General features: G+C 41.5%; 1 protein-coding gene across 3 annotated transcripts in view; it reads left to right on the forward strand.

The window, feature by feature from the left end:
• kif2c (kinesin family member 2C) overlaps positions 1-13,022 on the forward strand; it is a 97,578-nt gene that overhangs the window by 51,434 nt on the left and 33,122 nt on the right. For all 3 annotated transcript variants that reach the window (XM_038794068.1, XM_038794070.1, XM_038794069.1), the window contains 4 exons: positions 2,995-3,157; positions 6,324-6,414; positions 10,022-10,085; positions 12,657-12,748. In XM_038794068.1, the coding sequence (XP_038649996.1) occupies positions 2,995-3,157; positions 6,324-6,414; positions 10,022-10,085; positions 12,657-12,748 (410 nt within the window). The remainder of the gene's footprint in view (positions 1-2,994; positions 3,158-6,323; positions 6,415-10,021; positions 10,086-12,656; positions 12,749-13,022) is intronic.

Genomic DNA, 13,022 nt, shown 5'->3' on the forward strand with positions numbered 1-13,022 from the left:
TCATGTGTTAGACTCTCTCTCTCTCTCTCTCTCTCTCTCTCTGTCTCTCTGCGAGAGAGAGATTGGAAGTAGGACATATAAAGAAGTATTGAGCAGAACTAAAGGATGTCTGCAATCTGTCTAAGTACCTAGGAATGATGGGGGAACTTTTTTTCTGCAGTACTGAGCAGCATCAAGCCTTCAAAAGATTCAAATCTCCAAATTTTGTTTCTTTCCTTTGTGCAGCAGGTCTGATAACAGACGCCATTCTCTTAAAAGTCATAGTGTGCAGGATTCTACTGTAAATTTTAATTCCATTCAGACCTTTTTTAAATCTACTACAATACTCTTTATCAAGCAGGCAGTTAGTTTCATGCACAAAGTGGGCCCCAGCGAGTGCCAAACCAGGTTATAGTTCTCTGACAAGTGGGGGGATGTTAAAAGTGAAATAGCTAGAGTTCAGGGTCTACATGTACCTGAAGGGCAAGACTGGCAGGAGTATGGAACACTGGATGACAAAACTTATTTGAGGTTTTGGCCAGTAAAAAGGAGGCATGGCTCGGGTACAAGCAGCTGGAATCAAGGGATTCCCTGGAGGTGTACAGGGGTATACTCGAGAAAGAAATAAAGAGGGTAAAAAGGGGTCCTAAGGTAGCTTTGGCTGAGCGAATTGAGGTGAATCCAAAGGGATTCTATAAGTATATTAAAGGAAAACGAATAACTAGAGAGAGGACCAAAGTGGACACGTGTGGAACCGCAAGAGATGGGAGAGGTTCTCGATTAATATTTCTCCTGTGTTTACCATGGAGAAAGTTTTGGAGACTTGGGGACCGTTTGCATTACAGTAGAGGAGGTAATGGATGTATTAAAATGTATGAAGGTGGGTATTTCTCCTGACCAGGTATACCCAAGAATACTGTGTGAGGCTAGAGAAGAAATTGGGGGAGCCCTGGTTATGATATTTGCATCATCATTAGCCAAGGGTGAGGTACCAGCTGACTGGAGGGCAGCAAATGTTATACCCATATTTAAGACGGGTTGCAAAGAAAAACCTGGGAATTATAGACCGGTAACCCTAAAATCTGTGGTGGGTAAATTACCAGAGAGGATTCTGAGGGATAAGATGTACATGCATTTAAAAATACAAGGTTTGATTAGGAGTAGTCGGCATGGCTTTGTGCATGGGAGATCATGCATTTCATTGTTCAGAGTTCTTTGAAGTGACCAGAAAGGTTGATGAGGGCCGGGCGGTAGATGCAAGTCTGTAAGGCCTTTGATAAAGTTCCACATGGTAGGCTGCTCTGGAAGGCTATATCACATGGAATCCAGGGAGAGCTGGCAAATTACATATATAATTGGCTTGATGGTAGGAAGCAGAGGGTTATGGTGGAAGGATGCTTGTCGGACTGGAGGCCTGTGACTAATGATGTGCCTCGGGGGTCAGTGCTGGGCTTCCTCTGAGGAAGATTATCAAAAATTGCAGCAGGATCTTGATCAGCTGGGGAAGTGAACGGAGGAATAGCAAATGGAGTTTGTAGTGATTTTTGAGTATTATGGAGATATATAATGGGTTAATGACGAACAAGACAAACACTAGATGGCGGCGCTAGATTCATGCATAAATATGTGAACTCAAAGGATCTTGGGTCTCTTCGAACCATGAGTGACTAGACAGCTGTGTATTGGATAGATAATAGCATAGTTAGCACGTGTAGTTAAATATAGTTAATACTTTATTCTGAATTACTTATTAACTAGTTATAGTTCTGTAAGAGTGAACAAACGCAACATTATTCAATTCCTTATTCATTGGTTAAAGATTGATGTTTTTTTGAGAATCCTACCATCAGACCATTCTGGAAATATAAAGCAAAGAGTTGCAACATATTATTAACAAGTAATATAACAGTTCAATACAGATAAGTGTGATGTATTGCATTTTGGAAGGTCAAATCAATGATTGGACCTTGGAGTATTGTGGAATAGGGGGACCTTTGAGTTCAGATGCATTGGTCTCTAAAGGTCGAGTCACAGGTAGATAGGGCAGCGAAGGTTTTTCGCATATTGGCCTTCATCTGTCAGGATATTTGAGTATAGAAGTTGGGAAGTTATGTTGCAGTTGCACAGGGCGTTGGTGAGGCCGCACCTGGAGTTTTGTGTTCAGTTTTAGTCCCTTTGCTATAGGAAAGATGTTATTAAACTGGAGAGTGCGCAGAAAAGATTTACAAGGATGCTGCCAGGACTTGAGGGGCTGAGTTATAGGGAGAGATTGGACGGGCTATGACTTTCTTCTTTGGAGTATAATCTTAGAGGTGTATAAGATCATGAGAGGTATGGATAGGGTGAACGCACTCTGTCTTTTTCCCAGGTTTGGGGAATCGAGAACTAGAGGGCATAGGTTTAAGTTAATGGAAATAATTAATGTTTACACAGAGGGTGGTATGTATGTGGATTGAGCTGCCGGAGAAAGTGGTTGAGGCAGGGACATTGAAGGCATTTGGACAGATGCCTGGCTAGGGTTTAGAGGAATATGGGCCAAATGCAGGCAATGTGCTTAGCTTACATGGTCTTTTTGGCTGGCATGGACCAGTTTGGGCCAAAGGGCCTGTCTCTGTGCTGTAGATTCTATGAATTGAAGGAAGTGAGACTAAATGGCGAATGCTGTCCTTTGGTGATTAATCTAGATTGAATTTATCCATCTGGCATTCATAAGTAAAATGTCACCATTGAGTAAAAAGACCTGTCTACTGAACAAAAATACCTGGTCAAGACATCTTGCAGAGTTGAAGAAAAGAAAATTTAATGGGATGTGGTTGGAAAGTTTCAAAACTGAAGTTGCATAGTATCTAGCAGTAAGTAACACATTTTATCCCTGGTCAGTTACTCAATACTGCAGAATTTTAATAGGCTATTGTTTGGTGCAATTCTGACAATTAGCTCACGTTTAGTTTTAGATCTGATTTCCAAAGTGAAACTATTGAAGTTTAACTTTATTTCTATATTTGGCTCCCACAGAAAAGGCAAAAAAGGAGATTGACGTAATTACAGTTACTAGCAAAAATGTAATTCTGGTACATGAGCCAAAGATGAAGGTTGATCTCACCAAGTACCTGGATAACCAACCCTTCAGATTTGACTATGCCTTTGATGATTTTGTTTCCAATGAAGAGGTATACAGGTACTCAAATTTAAATTGATTTTGGAATTGGTGTTTAAATATTACTAATGCTCAAAATATTATTCAAAGCTTTCTCAGTGGGGAAGTAAAAAAAATACAGGATTTTTATTCCACAAAAACAGCTTGTATTTATGTAGCACCTTTAAAAATAATAAAACATCCCATGCCATTTCAAAATGCAAACATTTTGAAAGAAAGTATGATATTGAACCATGTATAGAGATATTGGGTCAAAGGACAAAGCATTTGTCCAAGGTGGTAGGTTTTAAGAAGCCTCAAGGTGAGGCAAAAGAGGTATAGGGTGGAGTTTGGAGGCCCAAGCAGCTGAAGGCACAACCACAAACCATGGAACAAATAAAATCGGTGGTGCACAAGAGGCCAGAATTAGAGGATTATAATATCTTGAGGATGGAGGCAATTACCATGATGGGTAGAAGTGAGACAATGGAGGAATTTGTCTCATTGTCAGGCAACATCTTGTTTTATGTGTAGTTCGGTGATGGATGCAGGACTTGCTGAATGTTTTAAGACGTTGGCAACAGAGTTTTGGGTAACCTCCTGTTTATCGAAATAATGTCTGGATGTAACAAAGGCATGAATGAGGTGAGTGGAAACTGATTAAGTTGGCTGATACAGAAGTGATAGCACAACTTTTGAGGTTTGAAGCTCATCTTTATATCAAATGTGACCAAGGTTTTGAACAGACTGGCTTAACTTCTGACCATTGTCATGGAGAGGGATGGAGTCAGTAGCTGGGGAACAAAGTTTTTGAGTGGTGACTGAATACAATGGCTTCGGTCTTCCCAATATTTAATTTGAGGCAATTTCTGCTCATCCAGTACTGAATGCCAGGTGTACAGTCTGATAATTTAGCAATAGAGGAGAATTCAAGGGAGATGGTGGTGAGTGAAAGCTGGGTGTTGTCAGTGTTCACGTGCAAATTAGCACTCTGCTTTCAGATATATGACTGGTGGACAGCATGTAAATGATAAATAGAAGTGGGCCACGGAAAGATCCTTGAGGGAAATGAAAGTTAAACTTATGGGAGCAGGGGCGGCATGTGGGGCAGTGGTTAGCACTGGACTGCGGCGCTGAGGACCTGGGTTCGAATTCCGGCCCTGGGTCACTGTCCGTATGGAGTTTGCACATTTTCCCCATGTCTGTGTGGGTTTCACCCCCACAACCCAAAGATGTGCAGGTTAGGTGGATTGGCCATGCGAAATTCCCCCTTAATTGGAAAATAAATTAATAATTAGGTATTCTAAAGTTATTTTTTTTTTTAATATAGGAGCAGGAAGAGAAGCCATGATGAGGATTTTAATAACCATGTATGTTTCAGATGAGTTATTTCATGAAGTAGTGATTTTTAAAAAAGCGTGCCAGTTGAACTTGGGCTGGAGTTGCTAAAACTTGTAGTGTACAAATTGCATTTGAACTTGTTTCATAAATCAAGTTGAAGTTACTCTTTTAGGTGGTTGCCTCAGTTGCTTTGCTGGAATAACTTGTTGAATGCATTTGTTTGGGGTCTGTTTTAGAAACCTATTCATCTTTGTTGTGCTATTCCTATTCATCACAAAATGGAACTTGAGATCAAGCCTCTGATTTGTATTCTAACAAGTCAACAATTGGCATATAGATCCTGAAGGCAATTGTAACACTTAATCTGGGTGCTTAAAAATTGAACATGTAGAAGAAATAAGTTTCTATCTTGCCAAATTAGTTTCTCTGTATAAATTAAGTGGTGCATTTTGGGTAGGAAGAATAAGGAGGCCACCTAACACTTAGAAAATAGTCTAAAGTGAGATAATGCTCAAAGGAATCTCTAAGCATAGATACACAATTATTAAATGTAGTAACATGGGGTAACAATGCCATAAAAGGGCGGCACAGTGGTTCGTACTGCTGCCTCGCTGCACAGAGGACCCGGGTTCGGTTCCGGCCCCTGGTCACTGTCCGTGTGGAATTTGCATATTCTTTCTGTGTCTATGTGCGTCTCACTCCCACAACCCAAAGGTGTGCAGGGTCGATTGATTGGCCACGCTGAATTACTCCTTGGTTGGGGAAAAAAATAATTGGGTACTCTAAATTCGGCATTCTGGGTGGCACAGTAGCACAGTGGTTAGCACAGTTGACTTCACAGCACCAGTGCTCCAGGTTCGATTTCTGGCTTGAGTCACTGTCTGTGTAGAGTCTGCATGTTCTCCCATGTCTGTGGGATTCCTCCAGCCTCTCCGCTTTCCTCCCACAAGTTGTGAAAGATGTGCTTGTTAGGTAATTTGGACATTCTGAATTCTCCCAACGTGTGCCCGGAACAGGTGTCTTGAGTGTGGCGACTAGGGAATTTTCACAGTAACTTCGTTGTAGTGTTAATGTAAGCCTACTTGTGACACTAATAAAGATTATTGTTACTATTATTAATTTTTTTTTAAAAACAAAGCCATAAAGTGTGTAAACCAAATACTGGTCAGTTTCTAGATGACTTCAAATCAAAAGCAGAAAGGTTTTTCAAAAATCTAACCTAATGAGACCGCTGGAACTATAAGTGGTACTTGAAGAATTGAATAGCACTAGAGAAGGTTGTACCCTCAGGAAATGCTGGGATGTTTTTCCTGGAAAGAAAAAATCTTGGTGTGTGACTTGAAAGTGTAGTTGTGAAAAAGATACTTCTCGTGAAAGAGTCCAAAATTGAGGTCTGTAAATATAGCCCAATGACTAATAAATTCAATAAAGTATTTGAGGTGGAGGGCAAGTGGAGAAAATGTGTTACTTGTGATTGCGGTTATATTAAACAGTAGGTGCATTAAGGGGTAGTTCAATAAGTGCATGAGGAAGAAAGGAATAGAAGTAGGCATTGCTCAAGTGAAATTAAGAGGACCGGGTAAAGCTCCTATTGAGAATAGGTGCTGGCATAGACTAGTTGAGCCACATGGTCTGTTTGTGTGATTTGTAAAGTTTGGGATGGTGCAACCTATTTTGCTATCAACATTTTAAAATTTGTGACTTGTCCTGGAAAAATGCTTCAGGGAATAAGTTATGGCATTGCCAAATAATTTAGTTCTGTGTAAAATCATTTTGTTCTTGTTTGGCAGCTAGCCTTTGTGTTTGGAAAAGTAAGTGCTAATAAAGGGATGCTGCTGAGGTTTTATGACCATTTTTAATCTGTTAGGTTTACAGCAAAGCCTTTAGTACGGACGATCTTCGAGAGAGGAATGGCTACCTGCTTTGCCTATGGACAGACTGGAAGTGGTAAAACTCATGTATGTTACTGTATAGTTAATTACAACATCTATTGCTCTTGTAATTGTTTTACTTCATCATCTGTTAAAATGGGAGGCTGTTGATGCACTATCTCAAAATTGCTTAATTAAATTAACAGAATTCTTTCGCTGAATTAAGTGGTTTAGGGTATTAAAGTTGTTCATACAAATATTTGCAAATTTGTGTCAAGTCACTTCACCACCTTAATGCACTAGCCCATCAGAATCTGGGGGCCATGTTCCATGTCTCGGTGAATGCAGAAACACTTGACCGCCTCTAAATATTTTATGTTGTTTAGATGAATAATCTTGACTGGAAGAGTAACTGACCCATCGGACAAGTTTGTCATCCCAAGTGCTTACTTTGGTTTCCTTGACAAATGACAAAGACTTCAACTAGCAAATGGGTCAATACAGTTCCAAAACCAAGTGATAAGGTGGAGAGTAAATAAATAGTCAGGGACCTAACTTCAGGAACTGCAGCTAATGACAAAACTACAAGAAGTATACTGGTTAAACCAAAAGTGAAAACTAATAAGCAAGCAAATAAAACATCAGTGCTGAGAGACCGGTCAGGGGGAGTAGCCCAATTAAGAATTCTGTACACAAATGCACGGAGTGTAGGAATAAACTAGATGAGCTGCAGGCGCCAGTGCAAGTTGAGGATTATGATATACAGTAGTTACTATTATAGAGACATGGCTGCAGGATGGGTGGAACTGGGAACTAAACATAACCTGGTTATAAAGTTTCCAGGAAGGACAGGGAAGATGGCAGAGGGGGTGGAGTAGCCTGACTGATTCACTTCAATGGTGTGGGAGGATATAATGAGGGGAAAGGATCCAGTGAAAACCATATGGATGGAACTGAGGAACAAAAAAGGATCTAAAACTGTAATGGGTGTTTTTTATCGACCCCCTGGTAGCAGACCCCCTACCAACCAAACTCTCAACTGTTTCCCCTCCACCCCCCAACATACAAAACAAATAAACATCCAGAAACAAGAAATGAGGCTGTGTACAGCATTTCACCCCTCTTACTTCAGTCCAGAACCAAACCCCAGTCGCATCTCTCATTTTAACCCCAGTCCTTCAGCCTTCACAAATGCCTCCCCCACCATCTCAAAGTAGAAGTCCCTTGAGTTGTTGCCAGGTCAACCACTCCAAACCTCTCACCATTATTGTAGAGTGCCACCTTCACCCAACCATAGGCTGCCCGTCTTCTTGCCAGCTCCACAGAAATGCCTTGGTATATGCGAATACCATATCCTTCCCACTGCACTTCACACCTTTGTTTTAACCAACTCGGGACATTCTCCTTGATGTGGAATTTGTGGAAACAAATTGTGACCATCCTTAGCAGGTAGTTTGTCTTTGGCATGGGCCTGAGAGACAAATAAGGCCTGCCCAGTTCTTGCAAAGTACTCAGTAGGCCTCAGGCCTTCCGTCCCCTCAGGCATGCTCAACATTCTTAAATTCTGCTCCTCACTCATCGAGGTGAACTAGTCACTATGTTGCGACAGAGCTTCCTCTGCTCCGTTCAACCTCTCTCCTTGCTCCGTACTTCAGCCGATGTCTTCAACACAGCCTCCACCACCAGCTCCATCATCCCCTTGTACATCACCTCCATGTGCTTTGTGAACAATGCCTCTCAAACTCCAGCCATAACCTCGGTCAAAGTCTCTACTGTGAAGGGGACAGCCCCAGCCTCCGCCATCTTTTCTGCTGCCGGGCTGACCCGTTCGCTCGGCGGCTAACTTGCACTTGCCCCCTTCTTCCCTGCAGCTTTTTTCTGGACCTTCAACATTCCCCTGTCTTCCTGCACCAGCTTATCCAAAAACTGTCCCTGGAACCAGGCATTAAACTCCAAAAACCAGAGCCTCGAGCAGGAGCCACCCAACGTGCAACTTCCACCTACATGCCGCCACCAGAAGTCCATGTGGAGAATATTTAAAGAAACATTAATGAGATGCAGAGCAAGTATATACCCATGAGAGGAAACGGCTCCGCTTCACAAAAAAAGCAGTCATGGATAACCGGTTAGGCATAGCATGAAAGTAAAAGAAAGGGCTTACAAAAATGCAAGAAATAGCACCTATCCAAATGAATGGGATAGATACAAAGACCATCAAAGGGTCACAAACCAGGTTGTAAGAATGACTGAAGGGTATTATGGAAAGAAACTGGCAAGGCACACCAAAATCAATAAGAAACTCTACAGTTGGGGGCGGCATGGAGGCGCAGTGGCTAGCACTGCTGCCTCAGTGCCGAAGACCCGGGTTCAATCCCAGCTCCAGGTCACTGTCCATGTGGAGTTTGCACACTCTCCCTGTGTCTGCATGGATCTCACCACCACAAACCCAAAGATGTGCAGCGTAGGTGGATTGCCCATGCTAAATTGGACTGTGGGAGGAAACTGGAGCACTCTAGGAAACCCATGCAGACACTGGGAGAAAGTGCAAACTCCACACTCGCCTGAAGCCGGAACTGAACCTGGGTCCTTGGCGCTGTGAGGCAGCAGTGCTAACCACTGCCACCATGCCACCCACTTTGAAACGGAGGATAACATGCTGGAAGTTCTGGAAAAAAATGAATCGATAAACCGGGACTTAATACCATTAACATATGTGCAGCATCACTAGAAATTAATGGAACTGAAGAGTGACAATTCCCCAGGACTTTACTGTTTTCATCCAATGGTGTTAAATGAAGTAGGGGAGCACATTGTAGATGCCCTAACAATAACCTTCCAGAATTCCTTGGATTCAGGAGTAGTCTCCCTGGATTGGAAAATTGCACATAAGAACTAGGAGCAGGAGTAGGCCATCTGACCCCTCGAGCCTGCTCCGCCATTCAATTAGATCATGGCTGATCTTTTGTGGACTCAGCTCCACTTTCCGGCCCGAACACCATAACCCTTAATCCCTTTATTCTTCAAAAAACTATCTATCTTTACCTTAAAAACATGTAATGAAGGAGCCTCAACTGCTTCACTGGGCAAGGAATTCCATAGATTCACAACCCTTTGGGTGAAGAAGTCCTAAAATTTCTAAAATGTTATAGCTTAAAGTGTCGCTCCACCTTTTAAGAAGGAGGAAACCAGGGAATTACAGACCCAATCATAGAATTTACAGTGCAGAAGGAGGCCATTAACCTAACCTCCTAACCTAAGATGTTAGCCTAACATCTGTGGTGGGGAAATTGCTGGAGTCTATAATCAAGGATGGGATAACTCAGCATCTTGAAAAATTGTGGTTGATCAGGGAGAGCTAGAATAGGTTTGTGAAGAAAAGGTCATGCCTGACTAATTAGAGGGGTGACTAAATTGTGAACCAGATGGGTTTTTAGACAATCAACAGTGGTCATCATTAGACTTTTAATTCCAGATTTTTATCTGCCCTAGTGGGATTCGAACTCGGGTCCCCAGAGCATTACCCTGCGTCGCAGGATTATTAGTCCAGTGACAATACCACTGTGTCTCTGCCTCTCTGTCTGCTATCATGAGGCTTTTCAATTATTTACAATGCTGATTCTTGGTGCTTCAGTGTTCTCTGTGCAGTGGACAGCCATTATATATTGTTGATGCTAATTTCTCTCTTTTTATACAGACTATGGGTGGTAACTTCTCTGGGAAAAACCAAGATTGTTCAAAAGGAATCTATGCTTTTGCAAGTAAGCAGAAATGCCTGTGAAATATCTTTTGCAAGCTTCAACTACTTCAGCAGCTCTGCTGGTTCCTGTTCCCCTAGAGTCCATGCCTCCTTCCAATCCTACTCCTTTATTGTACCTTTATTATACTTTCCTATTCCTGTCCTCAATAGTTCTCAACTTCACCCCCTTGCACCTCCAATTCAGTGAACCGTTGAGCTCAGAACAGTGCAGAACTCTTCTTCCATCTCTACGCCCATTTATTCGGCCAGGAGGCTTCCCATTGGCTCTCCTTCCGGCTCCTTGCGCTCAATATTTTTCTTTGGAATCTGCTGGCATGACAGTATCATCTTTATTCTGTACTGCTCACTTCCTCTCTATACCCATCTCCTTTTTTGAACTTGCAGAACTCCATTATCAGGATATGCCCCAACATTTTCTTAATACCACCTATATTTGGCAAAAGTTACACACTATTAAGTAAATTCTGCCTCTCCCTGAACTATGACCTGACCATTGACCATGAAGCTGAGACATCATACATTCCCACGGCTTACACCCATTCAGTTATACAGGTGGCAGAATAAGATGATAGCTTAAGGATTTTACAGTACACACAAGATGAAACAAAGGTGTATACAGTTAACTGTTCTTTAGCTGGTCTCTATTTGGTGATTCCAAATTGCAGTCGTTTTATTCAGTTTTCCTACATGTGTGGAGCAGATTCCTGCTTTTTACGACCAAAATATCTGTTTGTAGTAGATTTCTTTTCTCTGGAAGAGTACTTTGCAAATCCGGGCACAATAATTTGAGAGAGCAAACGGCTTTTGCAGCCTCTTAAGTACCCTGCTGGCTTTATATTTTAGTGGAATTCTATTTGTCTATGTCTGCTGCAGTCGTGTCTAGAACAAGTAATTGCATTTTAATGTTGCATCTCAGAAATGTTTCAGGTTAGTGTAAAGTCAACTGTGGGACTTTCATGTTCTCCAGGGGGTTGAGTGTCTGTTCTATTTCACCCCACTTGCTGGGATGCAAGCTTGTATATTGTCGCTGTCTGGCAGCCTTTAGACACAACATCCTCTTAACACAACGCCTCTATGCTGCCAGAATGACCTGAGGACCCTCTGCTTCTTCCTTAAACTTGGGTCCAACCAGTCAATACTTGGCAAAACCTGCTCTTGCATTTACTTACTTCCTCCAAATGCAAGTATGAGAATCTGAATGGGCCTTGAATTTGCCTGTTCTTTTGGGAATATGTATAAAATGTTTTGTTCCATATCCCCTCCATTACAATTGTTTTCCAGTATATTGGTTTGTTAGTGCTGGTTCCTGCTCTCACTCCAAACTAGAAAATGTAATTTTCTTTCTGATTTTCACCCTTTCCTTACCTTTGCATGGCCTTACCTTTGCACGGCCTATCATTGACTCTTCCCTTCCCTGACTTCTATTCATTTAAAGATAGACTATATCCATTATACTGACTCCCAAAATTACCCTGATTTGTACATCCTCCATCAAACTCTTTACCCCCAAGTTTCTCCTTTTCATGTTCTGAGTATGCCACCTTTGTACCATTTTTGATAGGTGTTCCTCGATTGAAAACTTTTCTCCACTATAGTATACAAGGCTCTGCGCTGCCAGTTTCATTCCTGGTATCTCTGTTCGCTTGCGCTCACCTTCCTTCCCAGAACCACAATAAAATTCCCTTTACTCTCACCTTCCACTCTACCAACCTGCACATTCAATAAATTTATTGTGCCATTCGAGCATATCCTTCCCTCCTCTTCAAGCATTCCCTCCGAGACACATTGTTCCATTCTGCAATTACACTGGCTTTCCTATGCAAGAGATACTTCTGATCTCTCCCAGTCCAAATTTGAAATGTTCTATCCAGGTGGAGTACAAGTAAATCACTCTTTCAGCTGTCACAATGCAGTCTCTTGTTTGGTGGGAAGAGCTAATACAAAATGAGTGTTTGCCTTGCAGCACACCTTGATTCAATCCTTAAGCAATCATCTGTCTTTTTAATGCGTTGTCATCATTTTGACTTCTCTGGTCTTTGCCTCGTACTCCAAGCTAGCCCAAGGATTAACACCATTATCTTTTGATTATGAACTTTACAGCCTTCTGGACTCGTATTGAGCTCAACAGTTTCAGATCATAGCCACTGCTCCTGTTTCATAGAACAGCAATTGTTGCTAATGATCCTGCTTTTTGTTAAATACAGATACTCTAGACCTTTTTCTTTACGTACCCTTTTGCCTTGCACCATTCTTCTGTCATTTAATGTTTCCAGCCTTCCATCCTATCACAGACCTGTTTTGTTCTCTTCCATACACCACCATCCCTTTTCCCGCCACCTCTGTATCTGTACTTAAAATTTATTATATATCTAATTAATTATTTTGGTTCTCATGAAACAGGCATAGATGCAAAATGTTAATTTTTCTTCTCTTTCCACAAAAACTGTCTGACCTGCTGAGAATTTCCAGCATTTTCTGTTTTATTTCTTCAACCCAGCATCAACAAGATTTTTCATATGTATTGTTATTGTATGACAGGCAAAATAACATTCTGCTTTATTTTTCACTTCAGCTCAGGACGTGTTTTTGCTGCTTGAACAGCCCCGGTACAAGGATCTTAACCTGAAAGTATCCGTAAGCTTTTTTGAAATCTACAGTGGTAAGGTACGTTCACACTTCATGAATAAAATAATTTGAATGAAACAAATGTAAGAGCTGCGTGCTACATGAAAACAATAAATATGTGGAAAGTATGTTGGGGAGTTTAGAAAGGTAAGGATAAAGATGAAAATTAGCTTTGAAAAAGACTAATGTTAATTTAAAAATAGTTGCAACTATGGCTGCTCAGCAGAAGAGAGTATGGCAGTTTTTGGAAAGAATCTGTGCTTCCATACGAAAACAGATTTCTTTTGTCAACTTTTCTCATTTATAATTGTTG

The sequence above is a fragment of the Scyliorhinus canicula genome, chromosome 4 (genome assembly GCF_902713615.1).
Source record: "Scyliorhinus canicula chromosome 4, sScyCan1.1, whole genome shotgun sequence".
NCBI lineage: Eukaryota > Metazoa > Chordata > Chondrichthyes > Carcharhiniformes > Scyliorhinidae > Scyliorhinus > Scyliorhinus canicula.